The sequence below is a fragment of the Meles meles genome, chromosome 20 (assembly GCF_922984935.1).
Source record: "Meles meles chromosome 20, mMelMel3.1 paternal haplotype, whole genome shotgun sequence".
NCBI classification, from domain to species: Eukaryota; Metazoa; Chordata; class Mammalia; order Carnivora; family Mustelidae; genus Meles; species Meles meles.
Genome location: NC_060085.1, coordinates 17,548,580 through 17,566,090, shown reverse-complemented (window position 1 = coordinate 17,566,090; position 17,511 = coordinate 17,548,580). Strand labels below are relative to the sequence as shown.

The following is a 17,511-nucleotide window of genomic DNA, read 5'->3' as shown; positions in this document are numbered from 1 at the left end:
TTTTTGGCTAGACACTTTGCTGGATGGTTATATGTGGTGTTTTCTTGGGTCCTCACAGTGAGGTGTGAGGTCTGGGACTCTATCCCTAGTAAGAGTCTGGGGGCTTAGAGAGTACAGACACCATTGTCCAAGGCACACTGCCCCGGCTGGCACTAGAAATTGAACCCAGATGAGTCCCCTGAGCCTGCCCCCCACCGACCGCCCACCACACCCCCTCACATGCCCAGGGCTGGAAGACAAGGATCAGGAGTTCTGTTTTTCAGAATTGCTGAGTAACAGGTATCCTCTGTCACGTTCTGCAGAGCCCTGGGTGTGTCAGGATAAAGGTAAACTCCCTGGAGCTCTAGGTTGCTCTGAGTGTGGAGGAAGGACTGTGTTTAAGAAAAAAAAAAAAAAACAACGAACAAAACAAGCCTGAGGTTGAGGTCTCTTGCACTAGCCTGGCTTCCCTAGACCGGCTCACCGGGAAACCTGAACTTCACACGAAGCCCTACCTGGCTGGCCGCAGAGGTGGCTGGGCTTCCTGGGCCAGCCCGGTGGTGTCTGTGGTGGTGGCTGAGCCTGGACTCGGGCTTTCCAAGGAGCCTTGGTCAGCACTGCATGCTGTGAATGCTGCTGGTTGGAGATCCTGGAGATCCCTGACCTCAGCTCCCCTCCTGCACTGCTCGTGTTGGGCCTTCCCATCTGTTTCTAGTTCTCTATAGAACTCTCATGGTTCCCAGCTACCTAGGCACATTGGCTGTTGAGAAAAAACAGGCTAGAGAATTGGGTGGCTCTGGCTTTAATCCTGGCTCAGCTGCCTGTCGGCTCTGTCCTTGGACACATCCTTAATCTCTCTGGGCCTTGGTTTTCTTATCTGGGTCCTCGATGTCAGGGTCTCCCAAGGCTGCGCTCAAGGTATCAGCCAAGGCTGTGCTCCTCTCTGAGACCAATGGGGGAGCATCCACTTCCAGGGTCGCTCAGTGACTTGCTGGCAGTGCAGGCTATCAAGCTGGGGGGCTCCCTTCCTCACTGTGTGTTGGCTGAGGGTCCCCTCAGTTCTTTGCTAAGTGGGCCTTCCAGAAGAGGGGGACTTCTAGAAGAGGAAGAGTTACAGTCTTTTCCCTTCCAGTTACGCACACTCTTGTATGTACATGTGTGTGTGTTAAAATACAACATCAAATCTACCATAAACCCTTTTTAGGTATATAGTTCATCGGTATTAAATACATTCACGTTGTGCAACCATCCGCTGCTGCAATTTTTCGTCTTGTAAAACAGAAACTCTGTACCTCTTAATAACTGCCCCGCCCCCAGCCCCTGGCAACTACTGTTCTTTCTGTGTCTATAAATTGACTTTAGGTACCTCGTAGAAGTAGAATTGTACAGTGCTTGTTTTTTTGTGACTGGTTTATTTCATGCGGCATTACGTCCTCAAGGGTTATGATCTTTTGTAACCTAATCTCAGAAATGACATCTCGTTACTTTCGTTGTCATCTGTTTGTCAGAAGCCAGTCACTGGGTGCTGCCCACTCAGGGGGTGGCATGTGGGCGTGAGCGCCGGGAGGTGGGGGTGGCTGGGGTCTCAGTGGAAGACTGCCTGCCTCAAGCTCCATCTAGCGGGGAGTCTGTGCTCTGTGCCTGCGGTTGTCTGGATCCCTGTGCCCTTCCTCTTCTGTGGCCGCTGTTGGGGTACGGCTGCGTCTGTCTGCCTGTCTCTCACTTGACAGCACGCAGCACGGGGAGTGGCGCGGCCCTGGCCACATCCCGCTGCTGTTTCAGTGCCTGCCCATCCACTTGCCAGCTGCTGCTCCCTGCATCTCCTGTGTCAGCGGACCTCAGGTGCAGCAAGCTCAAGGTGCTGGGGAGTTAGTGTCCCCTAGCTGCAGCCCTCAGGCAGGAGCCGAGGGGCAGGTGTGTAATACCTGAGCTCTCTCTCTAGTCCCTTAGGTGGGGTGACTCAGCTAAAACCTGTTACCGCCGAGGTCGTTTGGCTGGTAACACCCTTTGTTGGTTGCTTTCCCTCCTTGTGGCTTGTGCTTTTCCCCTCTCTGTACTTTCTGCACATCCCAAATAAGCCACCCGTCTTGGGCTCTGCTCCTTGGGAACCCAGACTGAGATAGTGGGTGATAAGAGTCAGGCTCGTGCCTGTTGAATAAACCATGGTAAGGGAATTTTGATGCCCAGAAGAGGGGACTTGAGGGTGCCTGTGTTGGGTGGCAAGTTTGTTATAATCCCATTAAATGAGCGGACCAAGACCTTGGAAAAGTTGCAAAGACGTGGAATAGCTGCTTGGGAAGTTCATGGGGAAATCAGGGAGGGTGAGTCAGGAGCCCTTCAGCAGAGGGAGGCCCAGCCAAGGCCAGGGGGCAGGGCTGTGCTATAGGACTCAGCCATTCCCTGGGGCATGCCAACGAACGAGTACTGGTCTGCCCAGCACTGGCGGAAGGACAACAGAGAAAGAGACCTCTAAGGCAAAGGGATTACGTGTTCCTATGAAAATCTGATGAAAGCCATGGATCCTCTCCCCTAAAAATGATGATGGTAGTCATAGCATGTACACTGCGAAGCAGACACTTTTTTTAAAAAATTGGGGGAGCAAGGTGCTCCCAGAACTTCTAGAGCTGTCCCTAGAGCCCAGGAGAGGGCTCTGGTTCTGAGTCACGTTCGTTAGCACTTGTAGAGATGGTAGCGTGAGTGGTCCTGGCTGGGAGGAAGGGGCCTGGGGAGGAAGTTGAGGGCCTAAGGGTGGAGGTGGAGGGCCCCAAAAGGGCACTGGGCAGAGGAGGTGGTGTGTGTGACATGGCCTTGTGGCCAATGGGCACAAACCAGGGCTGGAGGCTCTGCGGTGCTGTGCTGTCTCTGGGTGACCCGCTGTGTCCTTCACAGGGTTTGGGGATGATTGCCCTGGGGCGGGTCTCCGTGTAGAGCTGTTTGACTTCAGGTGTCTTCTCCCCGACTCAGGCCTGTGGGGGGCGTTGAGCGGATGAGCTGCTGTACAGGTCAGAGCCTGCGGCAGCCAGCGCCCCTCCAGAGTCCTCTGTGCCTCTGGGCAGCTTCTAGCAAGCCAGGTCCGGTGCAAAAGACAAGCAGCTGAGGCCTTCTGTCCGCAGCACCTTTGTGAGGGCGTCCTGAACGTAAACTTCACAGAGGCACAGGTGGTTGCCTTGGGTTGTTCCTTGACGGTCAGGAGGCCTGAACTTGCTGCTCGCCTTCAGCATCCTGACCTTGCTTGTGCAGTGAACTATCTGGGCATCATCAAGTGGCTGAGTGGCCTTTCTTCATGTTCTACCTTGCCCTTGGGAATCCCTGATTGCGGCTCCTCCATGTGTCAGGGCTGCTGGGCCGTCTTGTTCTGCCTCCGCCTGGATGATGCCGTAACTCCAGAGGCTTCCAGAGCACGGCTTCTGCCTGGTCTCTTCCTCTCAGAGACACCCAGGGGCTCTTCCTTGTCAGCGGGTTAGAATCCACACCGCTCAGGCAGGCATCCTCCCAGCCTCCCCTTGCTCTAGCTGGGACTTCTGGTCGTACCTGGCAGGACTCCCGCGTGCTGTCCCGACTGGCTGTGCGCTCAGAGGCCCTCCCCACCTCACGGCTCCACGCCATTTCTCCCTGGGCTGGCTAATCCAGTACCTCATTTTGGGGGTGCTCCATGACCTCTCTGTCACTGGGAATTACTCAGACATGCCTGTTATGTGTCTGAACGCTTCAGTCAGGGGCCTGTTGTTAGTTCTTCCAGGGCAGACGGCCGGTTCTAGTGAGAGAAGGGTGTGGCGTTCAGTGAGGAGACGCTGGCTTGGGCCCTTGTAACCCCTGCACGTGTCCTGAGAGCCTGGGGAGTCACCTTCTCACAGGACTGCAGGGGGCGGGGGTGGTGGCAATGAAAAGCTGAACCAGAACTGTTTATTGGTAGGATTTCCATGAATACGTAATCTCTGCATGTGCTGTTTGTATGCACGTGTGTGTCTGTGGGTCCATGTGGTGGGAGGGGTGTGTGTGTGTGTGTGTGTGTGTGTGTGTGTGTGTGTGTGTTCTCGATGCTGCAGGGTGAATATCGGTCACATCCTTTCACAGTGAGGAAACTGGAATCCAGAAAAATACATGTTCCCGAGGCCATACGGTTGGAGAGCCAGGATTTAAAATTGGGTTTTTGGATCTTTAAAATCCACTGACATGCAAGTGGTGGGGTCAGTAAGACAGGCCGCACCCTGTTGGGGGCTTAGGGTCCTCTGTGAGGGCAGCAGACCCATCCCGTAGAGGGCAGGGTGGTAAGTGCTTTAGGCTTCATGAGTCACAGTCTCTGTGCTGAACACTCACCGCGGTCATGGTTGTGTGACAGCAGCCGGGGACAGCACAGAGTGGAGTGGGCACGGCTGTGTTCCAGGAAAACCGTATTCAGAAAAGCAGGTGCTGCGCTTCACTGCGCTTGTGGCCATGGTCTGCCGACCCCTGGTCTATTGGGAAGCGAGTAGGGAAGTGGTCCATAGATGGTAAAGAGCCTCTCGTGAACACCTTCATTTCTGAAGGCCTGTCCTTCAGCCCTCACATGGTTTGCCCATCGTAGATGCTAGTACAGCCTTACTGAGCATGGGCTGGTGCCGAGCTGACCTTTCTGCCCTTCCCCCATTTCTTCCGCAGTATGTGGGTGCCCCCGTGGCTTACATCCAGCAGATATTTGTGAAGTCCTCGGTGTCTCCCTGGCACAAGAACCTCCTGGCAGTGGATGTGTTTCGCTCCCCTCTGTCCCGCGCATTCCAGCTGGTGGAAGAGATCCGGAACCACGTGCTGAGAGACAGGTATCCCTGTCTCTCACAGCCTCCCTGAACTCCTTCCGCACTGCAGGAGGGGTGGGTGCCGGCCTTGCTCTAACCACGGAGCCAGCCAGCTCGGTGGAAACTGAGCAGGCGAGCAGAGCGGCGGGGGCACCAGCTTTGCATTTCTCAGCATCCTGTGGGGTCCCCATGGCCAGATACCCCTGGACCTCTGCAGAGAGCGCAGTTTTGTCCTCAGGTCTCAGATGGAGTAGGTGTCATCAGCGCTGACCCTGTGCCAGGCTTGCCTCACACCTCAGCTGGCTTGGTGCCTGGCACATCCCTGAGATGTGGATGTGGTGGTGGTCGGGCTGAGAAGAGGCACCCCCTGCCTCCCCAAACCAGCAGATCGCTTCTGAGGCCCCACGGGCGGTGCCACCCAGCCCCTGGGTCTCTGGGGTGTGCTGGCTCCACAGGCCGCCTCCCCCTCTGGGATTTTCGTTAACTAAGGGCTTTGGCACGCATTTTGGTGACTGAAATGAAGCTCCTTACTTTTGCCCTAGCTGCCCACCGAGTTGCCTGAGGGGTCTTAGTGCGTGAGAAGTTGTGTCCACTCCCAGAACGCACTTCTCAGAGAGGCTTGGGGCCTCACGTGTACTGTGACGGTCCGTCAACCACATGGTTTGGTTGTTGACCACCTGGAAGAACTGCCCCCCCCACCCCACCCCGGCACTGTCCTAATCCTTAGGCATCTGGGAACCTGAGGACAGGGGCTCCCCATCATTGCATTGCGCCTACCCTGTGCTCACGGACACAGCAGGTGTCTTGTGCTCTCTCCTGCACAGTTCCGGGACCAGGGGCCTGGAGGAGGTGTGCCTGCAGGTGACCGACCTGCTGCCAGGCCTCAGGAAGCTCCGGAACCTACTTCCGGAGCATGGATGCCTGCTGTTGTCCCCTGGGAACTTCTGGCAGAATGACCGGGAACGCTTCCATGCTGATCCTGACATCATTGGGACGATCCACCAGCACGAGCCCAAGACCCTACAGACTTCAGCCACGCTCAAAGGTACCTCCAGGGCAGGTTGCCTAGGTTGGTCACCGTGTCCTCTGTGATGGGCGCTCTGGCAGATCAGGGGTTACCCCTTGTTTTTTTGGGGTCGGGGTAGGGAGGGGTCCTTGGCGGCCCTACAGTGGCTGTCTTCCTCTGTCAGTACCTGATGCTTTCTGTCTGCAGACTTGCTGTTCGGTGTTCCCGGGAAATACAGCGGGGTGGGCCTCTACACCAGGAAGAGGATGGTCTCGTACACCATCACCCTGGTCTTCCGGCGCTACCATGCCAAGTAAGGCCGGCGGCTCTCGGGGCTCCTGGCTGGGCTGTGGAATGGCATGAGGCTTTGAGTATTCCCTGTTCTGGTTTAGGGTGTCCAGAATGCCCCCCGGAACTTGCAGTTTTCAAGCGTCCTGTTGAAATGTTTATCTCCCTTAGACTGAAGGAGGCTATGTTTCCACACTGGAGCAGGGATGACCTGACGCCTGGTTAAGAATAAGGCACTAACTATACGCTGGATAATTGAATTTAAAAATAAAGAAAAAGAAGGGACTAAGGCAAATTCATTGTCCTGGTGCTTCCACTGATCTTTCCAGAGTCTCTGGTAGGAGTCTCTACTCCTGAGCCCGATGTGGCCCCAGGCCTTCCCAGCAAAGTGCCTGGGTAGGGAGGGAGCACTGGAGATGCCTCCGTTCGATCGGCTGTCTGGGCCTTGGGCACTCAGAGTGCTATGAGAGGTCAGGAAAGGAGTGTTCAGGAAGGAGCTGGAGGAGCTCCTGAGATAGCTTTGTCATTCTTCCAAGGCTGCTTGGAGACTGTGGGGAAGCTCAGACACCACAGGGAAGCTCCCTCCAGCATGGGGAGGAGGGCAGCCCCGATGAGCCAGGGATGGTCTCTGCCCTGGCCCAAGAGGAACAGTCTGCCCCTCACCCCCCCCCCCACGAGCAGGTTCCTGGGCAGCCTGCGGGCCCGCCTGATGCTGCTGCACCCCAGCCCCAACTGCAGCCTGCGGGCGGAGAGCCTGGTCCACGTGCACTTCAAGGAGGAGATTGGCGTCGCCGAACTCATCCCCCTCGTGACCACTTATATCATCTTGTTCGCCTACATCTACTTCTCCACACGTAGGTGCACAGGGCTGCGGCTGAGGCCTTTCTCCAAGCTAAGCGGGCATTCCAGGCCACCTGCTTCCCTGCTCTGAAGGTGGCTTGGGCAGAGAGGTCACACATGCCCAGCGGTCACAAACGCCAGGGCTTCCTCTTCTGGCAGAGTCTCGGGCTTGGGTGGTTCTGGGACTTCTCTGGCTTCTCAGAAAAAGACCCTTCCTGGGTTAGGGCTCCCAAGACACACCATTTCTCTGAGACTGGGAAGTATGTGTGGCTGTTCTTTTCTTGGGTTAAACTAGGGGCCTCCGCTCCCTCAGATGTCAGACACACTCTGCTCCTGGGAGATAAGTCCAGAAGGGCCCCGGGTGGGTCAGGGTCTGGGGGAGATGCTGCCCTGAGGTGCCCTCTCTGCCTTCCAGGCAAGATCGACATGGTCAAGTCCAAGTGGGGGCTGGCCCTGGCTGCTGTGGTCACAGTGCTCAGCTCGCTGCTTATGTCCGTGGGGCTCTGCACACTCTTCGGCCTGACACCCACCCTCAACGGCGGGTAGGTCGCCACCAGGCTCCCCTGAGCTTCAGGCCGGAGAGCCTCCAGGCTTGCCCGGGATTGGATGCTTGCTGTTACCCCATATCTTCACGTAGTTATCTTGACATTGAAGAGGTACATTTTTTTACCTTTGACTTACTTGGCTTGTATTCACACTCATGTACGTATAGAGCATCTGTATATACATATAACACATAACGCAGGTATGGGCATGCATGTGGGGTGTGTATTCGTGTGTGTGTGTGAGTGTGTTTTTGCACGTGTGTAAGTGATGTGGACGTGTGTGTTCAGTATATACCCACGTGCATACCGCTTCTTACTGGTTTAGGGCACAGATGGGTCGGAGGTTAAGAAGGGTACATTTCTTCCCTTTTTCACTACTAAAACATTAAATTAGTAACAAAATCGGTCATTTCAGAGTTTTTTTTTCTTTTTTTTTTTTTAGATTTTATTTATTTATTTTGACAGGCAGAAAGGCAGGCAGAGAGAGAGGAAGAGAAGCAGGTTCCCCACTGAGCAGAGAGCCCGATGTGGGGCTCGATCCCAGGACCCCGGGATCACGACCTAAGCTGAAGCCAGAGGCCTTAACCCACTGAGCCACCCAGGCGCCCCCATTTCAGAGTTTTTAAAAGACACAAGCACAGTCTAATTTGCCACCTTTCCATTGACCTGTGCTTTCTCTTGCCATTTCTCTCCAGCTCTGGGGCTGGAAGCCCTGTCCCGTGTTTGTCTTTGATCTTTGGGCTCCCCCGCCCCCGGCCTGTCCTTTAGTGGCCGCTGACTGCCTGGCTCCTCCCTTACTGGGGCTGCTCAGGCTGGTTGTGGGAGCAGTGATATTGTGCTTTCTGTTACTTCCCTTGCTCGTGGAACACTTGCTTCCATTTCTGAACCTGACGGGGCTGACACCCCATCCCCCGTGGCTGCTGTGCCCTCCTCAGAGCCCTGGGTTCCACAGCCCCACAGCAGGGGTCCTGGCGGGTACACCTCAGCTGGGGCGACCTGTCCCTCACAGTTCTCACCAGTAGTCTGAACTTCAGCTCCCAGAGAGCAGGTAGTTCTCCAGATAGCTTCTGCAGAGGTGAGGAGGGCCTGGCTGGGTGCTGCCAAGGGCTCCCCGCCCTTTGCTCTGGCCAGCGAAGTCTGGTGTGGGAGGGACAGGGAGAGTGGTGCTCCGGCAGCCGCTGTGTGCTGCGTAGGAGCCCGGGATGCTTGCTGACCACTGGCCGGGCTTCCAGGCCTGCCTGAAAGCTGAGAGCTGTGCAGGCAGAGGGCCTGTGTGGCGTGGCAGAGGGGGCTGGGGCTTGTGCCCTGTGCTTCTAGAAGTCACTCAGCAGCCTCCCGCTAGAGGCTGCAAACCCCACAGCTTTCCCAGGGCCCAAGCCTGTGGAGAAGCAGCATGTGCTGGGGGCCCTCCTCAGCACTGTCCTCACTCTCTCCCTCTCTGTCCGCAGCGAGATTTTCCCCTACCTTGTGGTGGTTATTGGGTTAGAGAACGTGTTGGTGCTCACCAAGTCAGTGGTCTCGACCCCAGTGGACCTCGAGGTGAAGCTGCGCATTGCCCAAGGTAACACGGCTGGCAGTGGAGGGGCGCCGGGGGGGCCTTCTGTGCTGCGCTTCCTGCTGTGGAGGAGACGGGGGGCCCCACGGGTCGCCCTTGCTCTGACCTCCAGTGTGACGCTGTGTGGACTGCCGGGCCCTGGGGGTTGTTCACATGTGCCCCGAGGAACCACGGAACTGCTAGACTGGACTTTGTGCTGGTTCGTGTGTCAGTCAGAACACAGCAGGCTCGTGTGTGCCGTGGCCCTTTGTCCAGACTGGCACCTGGTACTTCCTCTTCCTGCCTCACTCTGCCCCGCACCAGGCGCAGGCTCCTGCGGCCGCTCACTGCGGAGACACTGCCTCCACCGCTGCCACGAAAGGCCCTTGGGACTCGGTGCCAGGAGCTGGGGGTCAGGATTCTGAGGAAAGTGGGCAGAGAGCCTAGACCTGGAAGTCTGAACTCTTTCACTTCCTCTGCGGAACCCCCGGTCTGTGGGAACGGGGCCGAGGACAGGCATTTCGTTCATTCGACAAGCCTTTGTGAGCTGCTGTGAGGCCAGGCCCTGCGCTAGATGGGGAGCTCTGAGGACGCGAGGGGACGTGGCCCCTTACCCAGCAGGGGCTTGCTCTGGGGGCAGGGGCTGGAGGAAGAACACAGCCAGCACTTGCATCGCTCGGGCCTTCCGCCGGCTGTGGCCAGGCCCTTGCGGACCAGACAGTATGGTACACGGGTGGGCCAGAGTGGGTGGCACTCGGCTTTCCTCTTGGATTTGCTCATCTCAGCACCCTGCTTCTCCCTTCGCCTGATGGCGGCCGTAGCTCTCCTCAGTACTCTTCAGCCCCTTCCCTGCGGCAGCTGTGCGGTGCTGGCAGCGCCGGGAGCCTGGGCACTGGGAGAGTCCTGAGCACTGGGCCACTGTGGTGGAATGGCTGCCTCAGAAGGCTGGGCACCCTGCCCGTGTGCTGGCCCCATGGCCCTGTTGTCCCCTGCAGGCCTAAGCAGCGAGAGCTGGTCCATCATGAAGAACATGGCTACGGAGCTGGGCATCATCCTCATTGGCTACTTCACCCTGGTGCCTGCCATCCAGGTAAGAACCCCAAGGCCTGCCCATGCGGGCGTACCCCTCAGCACAGACACCCTGGCCTTGGGACCTCTGCTGCCCAGATGCTGTTGCATGCACAGAGTGCTCCTGGCAGGCCTGGTTCAGAAGTTCTACCCAGTTCCAGTCAGACCTGTTTCTCATTTCTCAGGCAGAAGCCCTGTGCTGCGCTGGTCCTCTCCTCCTTCCTGGGCTTAGCCCGGACCCACTTCTGCAGCCTCCAGGCAGAACCCCCCCCCCCCCACCGTAAGAGGGCCACCACCCACTGCCCCGAGTGGCTCCTGTTCTTGGCCAAGTGCCCCCGTGCAGCTGTGGGGCTGCAAGCAGGTGGAGGGGGACCTACGCCGAGTCAGAGCGCAGACTTGACTTGAGGGCTTGCAGGAAGGGAGCCGTGCAGCTTGTCCTCCCCTTCCGTCCCCCAGAGCTGGCAGGCCTGCTGAGTTGTGGTGTGAGCAGAGAACATAGGGTGACCCAGAGGGCATCTGCAGGACACAGTGCCATCTGGGGACATTAGAGCTGCCATGAGCACTGTGCCACCATGAGCTGGGTCCTTTATCTTACCCCAGATGTGAGTGGAAGCTGTGGTGAGGAAGGGCAGGGAAGGAAAACTGAAATCTGAGCAGATTCCGTCTATGGACAGAACTTGGAGAGCAGAGGCACTACCCGTATTCCGTTTCAGGGCAGAAATAATTCCCTCCTGCTCTCTCTCCCTCCTTTGGTACTGTGCAGTCACTGGCCAGGAAGCTTTCTGGGAGTCCTGACACTGGTTCAGGCCTGGGCTCTATGCAGGCATTGGTCATAGAACTTAAGCAGGGCCAAAGGGTCTGTGGGGGAGGGCTTTTGGGGGAGCGGGATGTTAGGGCTCAGAGATTTTCAGGTGGGATCAGGCCTTCCTCTCTAGGGGGATTGGAAGGTGTAGGGAGAGCACCCATCCTTTCCACCTTCTTGGTGGGGGTGGGGGGGAGTGTCTCTGCTGCCCCCTGGTGGGCAGGGAGGGAGGGAGCAGCTGGCACTGCCGGTTGCCTCTCGGCCACTCCCAGACTCAGAACACAGCAGCATCTCTTTCTCTTGGCTGGGCTCTGCCCACTGCCCTACAGATCCTGAGGTGCCTGCAGGCAGGGAGCTGCTTCTCAGGGTCTGGGCCATGACGTCATTGTGTTCCCTCAACTGCTCTAATTCCAGGAGTTCTGTCTCTTTGCCGTTGTGGGCCTGGTGTCAGACTTCTTCCTTCAGATGCTGTTTTTCACCACTGTCCTTTCCATTGATATCCGCCGGATGGAGGTAGGAGTGTGCTGTGCCCCGCCCCACCTCCCGTGGCCCAGGGTGAGAGCGCTGCAGATCTCAGTCGTGGGCCACCTCTGGACAGCAAGCTCGAGCCCTGACCACTGTGTCCCCCACAGCTAGCAGACCTGAACAAGCGGCTGCCCTCAGAGGCCTGCCTGCCCCCAGCAAAACCAGTGGGGCGGCCAGCACGCTTCGAGCGGCAGCTGACTGTGCGGCCCTCCACACCCCACACCATCACACTGCAACCGTCCTCCTTCCGAAACCTGCGGCTCCCCAAGAGGCTGCGCGTCATCTACTTCCTGGCCCGCACCCGCCTGGCACAGCGCCTCATCATGGTACCTGCCACCCCCGCCCTGCCCTCTGAGGGCCAGCCCTCCGTTCCCTCTGGACTTCTGTGCTTTGCCTTGGGGGGTGGGGGGTGCTCCTTGGGCCCTCACGGCCCCAGGAAGCCGGGCTTTGGGAAGCTGCCCACCATACCCTCCTGCCCAGATCCTGGTGGCTTCGGAGGTAATAAGCCTATCCCTGAGAGAAGCAGTCCCAGGAGCATCGGGTAGAAGAGCCACCATCTCCTTAGAGGGACTCAGGACAGGAGCCTGGTGGCTGGGGTGCTCTGGGATGGAACAGTGCCCCGCGTCAGAAAATGCTGGCCAGAATCATTCACTTGTTGGGCTGCGTGGAAGGAAAGGAGCAGGGCTGGCTACTGGCCAGCAGTGGCGCTCCCATGGAGCTGCAGGGAGAAGGCTGAGGCCCTCTGAGGACTGGGGGACCCATGGGCGTCTCTGAAGCAGGTCAGTTAGCTGGTCCCTCTCGCCGTGCCGACCATGGGAATGGTGCCTGCTTTCTGGCCCCAGCTGTTAGATGGGGTTTGGGGAAGTTCTAAGGGCACTCTTTGTATTTCTAGGGCGGGAAACCCAAACCTTGACCATGAAAAGGGGTCTCGGTCCCTCCAGTGACAGTTGGCTCAGGTGGTAGTGGGAGGACTTGGTGAGGCAGAAGGGAGGTCTTCTCCCCACCCCCAGGCCTGAGGTCCCCGCGCTGTTTCCTTCTGGCATGAGGGCCAAGGCTGCTGGGGGTCAGGGCCACCTGGAGGTCCCTCTGAGCACCCATTGCCCCCCCTGCAGGCCGGCACTGTTGTCTGGATCGGCATCCTGGTGTACACAGACCCAGCAGGGCTGCGTACGTACCTCGCTGCTCAGGTGACAGAGCAGAGCCCGCTGGGCGACGGCGCCCTGACTCCCATGCCAGTGCCTAGTGGCGTACTGCCTGCCAACCACCCGGACCCTGCTTTCTCCATCTTCCCACCTGATGCCCCTAAGCTACCTGAGAACCAGACGTTGCCTGGAGAGCCGCCTGAGCCTGGGGGCCCAGCAGAGGGCGCCCCTGACAGCCCTGTCCCGGAGGTAACCTGGGGGCCTGAGGATGAGGAACTTTGGAGGACCCTCTCCTTCCGCCACTGGCCTACACTCTTCAGCTACTACAACATTACACTGGCCAAGAGGTGAGTTGGGCTGTGCCAGCTGGCGCCTTCCCACCGGGTGTCAGCTCATTGTCCCCAGAGCATCCCTTCCCTCTCAGGCAGGAGACCCATTGCTTTGAATTTTGTGTTTCCTTTCCAAGAAACACCCATAGGGTTGTGAGGTAGGAACCTATGCTCTGGGCGGACGCAACCCAAGACAGTGGCCCTGGGCCCCACCCTGGGAACTCACAGGTTGCTGCCAACCCCTCAGCCGGAATGACATCAACCCACCAGCCGTCAACCACTCTGTGCCCCGATGGGGGACAGAGGCGGCCCGCATGCAGTGGTGGCTGTATGCGCGCTGGGTGCCTATCACAGAGCAGGGCTTGGGGCCGGTGCTGGGCTGGGAGGGACTTGGCTCTGCACCGCACCCCTCCCCCAACAATGCTGGGAAGCCTGTCCCCAGAAGGTGGGCTTGGAGTGGAGCACCTTGAGCCAGTCCTGGTGGGAAGTGGGGAGGGGCCCTTTCGCAGGCACGGCGCTGACCGCCCCCACCCTGCCGGTCCCAGGTACATCAGCCTGCTGCCTGTCATCCCCGTCACCCTGCGTCTGAACCCCAGGGAGGCCCTAGAGGGGCGACATCCTCAGGACGGCCGCAGCGCCTGGCCCCCGCAGCGGCAGGGCCCCGGGGGGCTCTGGGAGGCCGGCCCCAGGGCGCCGGGGGTGATGCCGGCCCACGGCGACGTCACCCTGTACAAGTAAGGCTCCCCAGGAGGTGGTCGGCGGAGGGGATGCAGTAGTGAGGGCGCGCATGACCACGCTCCCGCCCGCGCAGGGTGGCGGCGCTCGGCCTGGCAGCTGGCATGGTGCTCGTGCTGCTGCTGCTCTGCCTCTACCGCGTGCTCTGCCCGCGCAACTACGGGCAGCCCGGCAGCGGTCCTGGGCGGCGGCGGCGCGGGGAGCTGCCCTGTGACGACTACGGCTACGCACCGCCGGAGACGGAGATCGTGCCGCTGGTGCTGCGCGGGCACCTCATGGTGAGCTGGTGGGCGGGGCGGGGGGGGAGGCGGGGCCGGGGCGGGGCCAACGTGCTGACGCCCCCTCCCATCCACTCCCGGCAGGACATCGAGTGTCTGGCCAGCGATGGCATGCTGCTGGTGAGCTGCTGCCTGGCGGGCCACGTGTGTGTGTGGGACGCGCAGACTGGGGACTGCCTCACGCGCATCCCGCGCCCAGGGTAGGAGCCGCCCCTGCCCCGCTCCGGCCCGCCCCCGCCCCGCCCCGCTCCGCTCCGTCCTCGCCCCCCCCCCACTCCGTCCTCGCCCCCCCCCACTCCGTCCTCGCCCCCCCCCCCGCCCCACTCCGTCCTCACTCCGTCCTCACTCCATCTTCCCTCCATCCTCACTCTATCCTCCCTCCATCCTCACTCTATCCTCCTGGCCCGCGGCAGGCTGCGCCGTGACAGTGGCGTTGGCAGCGTGTTTGAGGCGCAGGAGAGCTGGGAACGGCTGTCGGACAGCGGGAAGGGGGGCCTGGAGGAGCCGGGGGACAGCCCTCCCCTGCGGCACCGGCCCCGGGGCCCCCCGCCTGCCCTCTTCGGGGACCAGCCAGACCTCACATGCCTGATCGACACCAACTTCTCGGCCCAACCGAGGCTCTCCGAACCCACGCGGCCCGAGCCCCGGCACCGGGCGGGCTGCAGCCGTGCTCGAGAGGGCCCGGGCTACGACTTCAGCCGCTTGGTGCAGCACGTGTACCAGAAGGACGGCCTGGCGCCCAGCCACACGCTAGCCCTGCGTCCGGCCTCCCCTGGGCCCGGGTCGCCCCCGACCCCTGAGGATGAGGGGGGCTGTCCTCCTGAGAAGGGATCCCCTTCCCTGGCTTGGGCCCCCAGCGCAGACGGCTCCATCTGGAGCCTGGAGCTGCAGGGCAGCCTTATCGTGGTGGGGCGGAGCAGCGGCCGCCTGGAGGTGGGCCCGGGCCTGGGGATGGAGGGATGGGGGGAAGGGCCATCCACTTAGGGTTTTGGGGCCAGGCAGGCGCTAACGGCCTCTGGACCTGCAGGTGTGGGACGCCATTGAGGGCACACTGCGCTGCAGCAGCGAGGAGGTGTCCTCGGGCATCACGGCCCTCGTATTCCTGGACAAGAGGTGAGAGTGCTGCCCAGCCTGGCCCCCTCCCAGCTGTGCCCTTCCTGGCCCCTTCCCCGTTGTGTCATTGATGGCCCTTCTCAGTACTCAGCCCCACACCCGTCAGCAGGTAGGCCACCACAGTGGGGGTGACAGCTGAAGTGCCGACAGCCTCCCCCGCCAGCCTGGCCATGTTTTTCAGTTCCCACCACACTTGGAAATTCATCCCTGCTCTGCTCGTTCTCTCCCGCCCCTGACCCCAGGGTGTCTGCCCAGCCCTCAGAGCTCCTGGTGACCGCGGGCTCTCCTCCTGGCCCTCCTGCTCCCCCTGCGCCTGCCCTCGTAGGCTGTGGCCTACTGTGGCTTTCTGGTTCAGGCCTTCTAGGCAGGCCCTGCCTTGTGCCGGTGGGACCCCTGGGCAAATGCCCGTCTCTGCCTAGGAGTTGCTGGGCAGGGAAGAAATCCTCCCCTTTTTTGGTGGAAAAAGGGAGTGCGGTGGGTGGTGCTTAGATCAAAGCTGCTTTTCTTTGGTGAGACCACATGCCTCCTGCAGCTCCCACACAGTCCCCTTGGGGCCCGTCTCCCTCCCCAGAAGCCCTTCCTTTAGCTTCAGGCTGTGAGGGCTTTTAACTCAGTCTCACCTGTTCTGCAGGTGCCACTTTACACGTCAGCTCATGCACCCTCGTGACCACCCTGTGAGGCAGGTAGTTGTCCCCGTTTCACAGATAAACAGAGGCAGAGGAGAGTTGCAGCCTGGGTCCCCCGGCGTCAGCATGTTTCCCGGCACCGGTGCTTGCCTCTCGGCCGTGGTCCCTACGGCCGCTCCCATACGCCCAGCAGAGCTGACCGTCCGGTGGCCCCGGGGCTCGGGTGTTCTGAGGGAGCGCCCCCGGCAGCCAGTCTTCTCTTCCAGGATTGTGGCTGCCCGGCTCAACGGTTCGCTGGATTTCTTCTCCTTGGAGACCCACGCTGCCCTCAGCCCCCTGCAGTTCCGAGGTCAGAGGGCCTGTGCTGAGCAGGTGTCTGGGCCGGCAGGGGGCAGAGGTGCAGAGTGTGGGGGGGGGCTGCCTGCAGGGTGTTTCCTTAGAGATCGTGTACTTGGACTGCTGTCTGCAGGGACTCCAGGGCGGAGCAGTTCCCCCGCATCCCCTGTGTACAGCAGCAGTGACGCGGTAGCCTGTCGCCTGACCCACACCGTGCCCTGTGCACACCAGAAACCCATTACAGCCCTGAAGGCCGCGGCTGGGCGACTCGTGACCGGGAGCCAGGACCACACGCTGAGAGTGAGGGTTGGCTCTGTCTTGTGGGGGCTGTGGTGGTCTAGCCTGGGATGGCGAGCTTTTGGGGTCAGCCGGGGAGAGGAGGCAGAGAAGGGATTTCCTGGCCAAAAATGGAACTGGGAAACCACCCGAGACCAGAATCTGATGCCCACCCCTGCCCCAGGTGTTCCGTCTGGAGGATTCGTGTTGCCTCTTCACCCTGCAGGGCCACTCAGGGGCCATCACAGCGGTGTACGTTGACCAGGTGAGGGGGCCACGGGTCGGGTACTGGGTACCAAGCCATGGCCTTTGTTTCGGACTTGGGACAGTTGGCCCCCAGAACCTTTGGGGAAGCAGAACAGGAGGACCCCCATTCCCCAGGGCACTGGGATACCCTCGTGGACAGAGGCGTTCCCCCAGTGACCCGGCCCCCCGGACCTGTTCCCCTAGACCATGGTGCTGGCCAGTGGAGGACAAGATGGGGCCATCTGCCTGTGGGATGTGCTGACGGGCAGCCGGGTCAGCCACATGTTCGCTCACCGTGGGGACGTCACCTCCCTCACCTGTACCACCTCCTGCGTCATCAGTAGTGGCCTGGATGACCTCATCAGCATCTGGGACCGGAGCACCGGCATCAAGCTCTACTCCATTCAGCAGGTGGGCAGATCCAGGGCCACGGGACTCTTGGTATTTTAGGGAGGGATTCGAGGCACTAAGCTGATCCTGTCTTTGTCTCCAGGACCTGGGCTGTGGTGCAAGCTTGGGGGTCATCTCCGACAACCTGCTGGTGACTGGTGGCCAGGGCTGTGTCTCCTTTTGGGACCTAAACTACGGGGATCTGTTACAGACCGTCTACCTGGGGAAAAACAGTGAGGCCCAGCCCACTCGCCAGATCCTGGTGCTGGACAATGCCGCCATTGTCTGCAACTTTGGTAGCGAGCTCAGCCTCGTGTACGTGCCCTCCGTGCTGGAGAAGCTGGACTGAGCAAAGGTGGGAGCTGACGGTGCACAGTTGAGTGTTCCAGAAGCTGTCTCTGAACTGTCCTGTCCTGCCTCGTGACTATAATAATATTAAACTTTTTTTTTTTTAATCACATCTGCTACGGACCTTTCGAGCCACTTGCATCTTCCCCTAAAAGTGCCGCACCCCTGCCTCACTCCCTCCATGCCCAAACCCCAGCACGAGCCCTGCATGGTACACAGGGGCAGCTCTGGGCCTGCCTCCTTTACCCTTCCGAGGCATGGAAGCCAAGGGTGGCTCCGTGGTCCTCCTATAACCTGGCCACATCCAAGTTCACTAAAGGCACCACCTTTCAG

General features: G+C 59.9%; 1 protein-coding gene across 3 annotated transcripts in view; it reads left to right on the top strand.

Annotated features, from left to right (window-relative positions):
- The window catches only part of LOC123932814 (SREBF chaperone), a 70,107-nt gene extending 52,828 nt beyond the window's left edge, over positions 1-17,279 (top strand). For 2 of the 3 annotated variants that reach the window (XM_045991445.1, XM_045991448.1), the window contains 20 exons: positions 4,618-4,775; positions 5,576-5,796; positions 5,965-6,070; positions 6,727-6,899; positions 7,301-7,427; positions 8,879-8,991; positions 9,960-10,054; positions 11,249-11,347; positions 11,467-11,685; positions 12,472-12,848; positions 13,376-13,564; positions 13,642-13,843; positions 13,928-14,043; positions 14,257-14,776; positions 14,871-14,956; positions 15,849-15,931; positions 16,052-16,218; positions 16,379-16,459; positions 16,645-16,851; positions 16,934-17,279. In XM_045991445.1, coding sequence (XP_045847401.1) covers positions 4,618-4,775; positions 5,576-5,796; positions 5,965-6,070; positions 6,727-6,899; positions 7,301-7,427; positions 8,879-8,991; positions 9,960-10,054; positions 11,249-11,347; positions 11,467-11,685; positions 12,472-12,848; positions 13,376-13,564; positions 13,642-13,843; positions 13,928-14,043; positions 14,257-14,776; positions 14,871-14,956; positions 15,849-15,931; positions 16,052-16,218; positions 16,379-16,459; positions 16,645-16,851; positions 16,934-17,179 — 3,585 coding nt within the window. In that variant the 3' untranslated portion in view covers positions 17,180-17,279. The remainder of the gene's footprint in view (positions 1-4,617; positions 4,776-5,575; positions 5,797-5,964; positions 6,071-6,726; positions 6,900-7,300; positions 7,428-8,878; positions 8,992-9,959; positions 10,055-11,248; positions 11,348-11,466; positions 11,686-12,471; positions 12,849-13,375; positions 13,565-13,641; positions 13,844-13,927; positions 14,044-14,256; positions 14,777-14,870; positions 14,957-15,848; positions 15,932-16,051; positions 16,219-16,378; positions 16,460-16,644; positions 16,852-16,933) is intronic. The other variant, XM_045991447.1, reaches the window with a different exon arrangement.
- Positions 17,280-17,511: the final 232 nt, after the last annotated feature.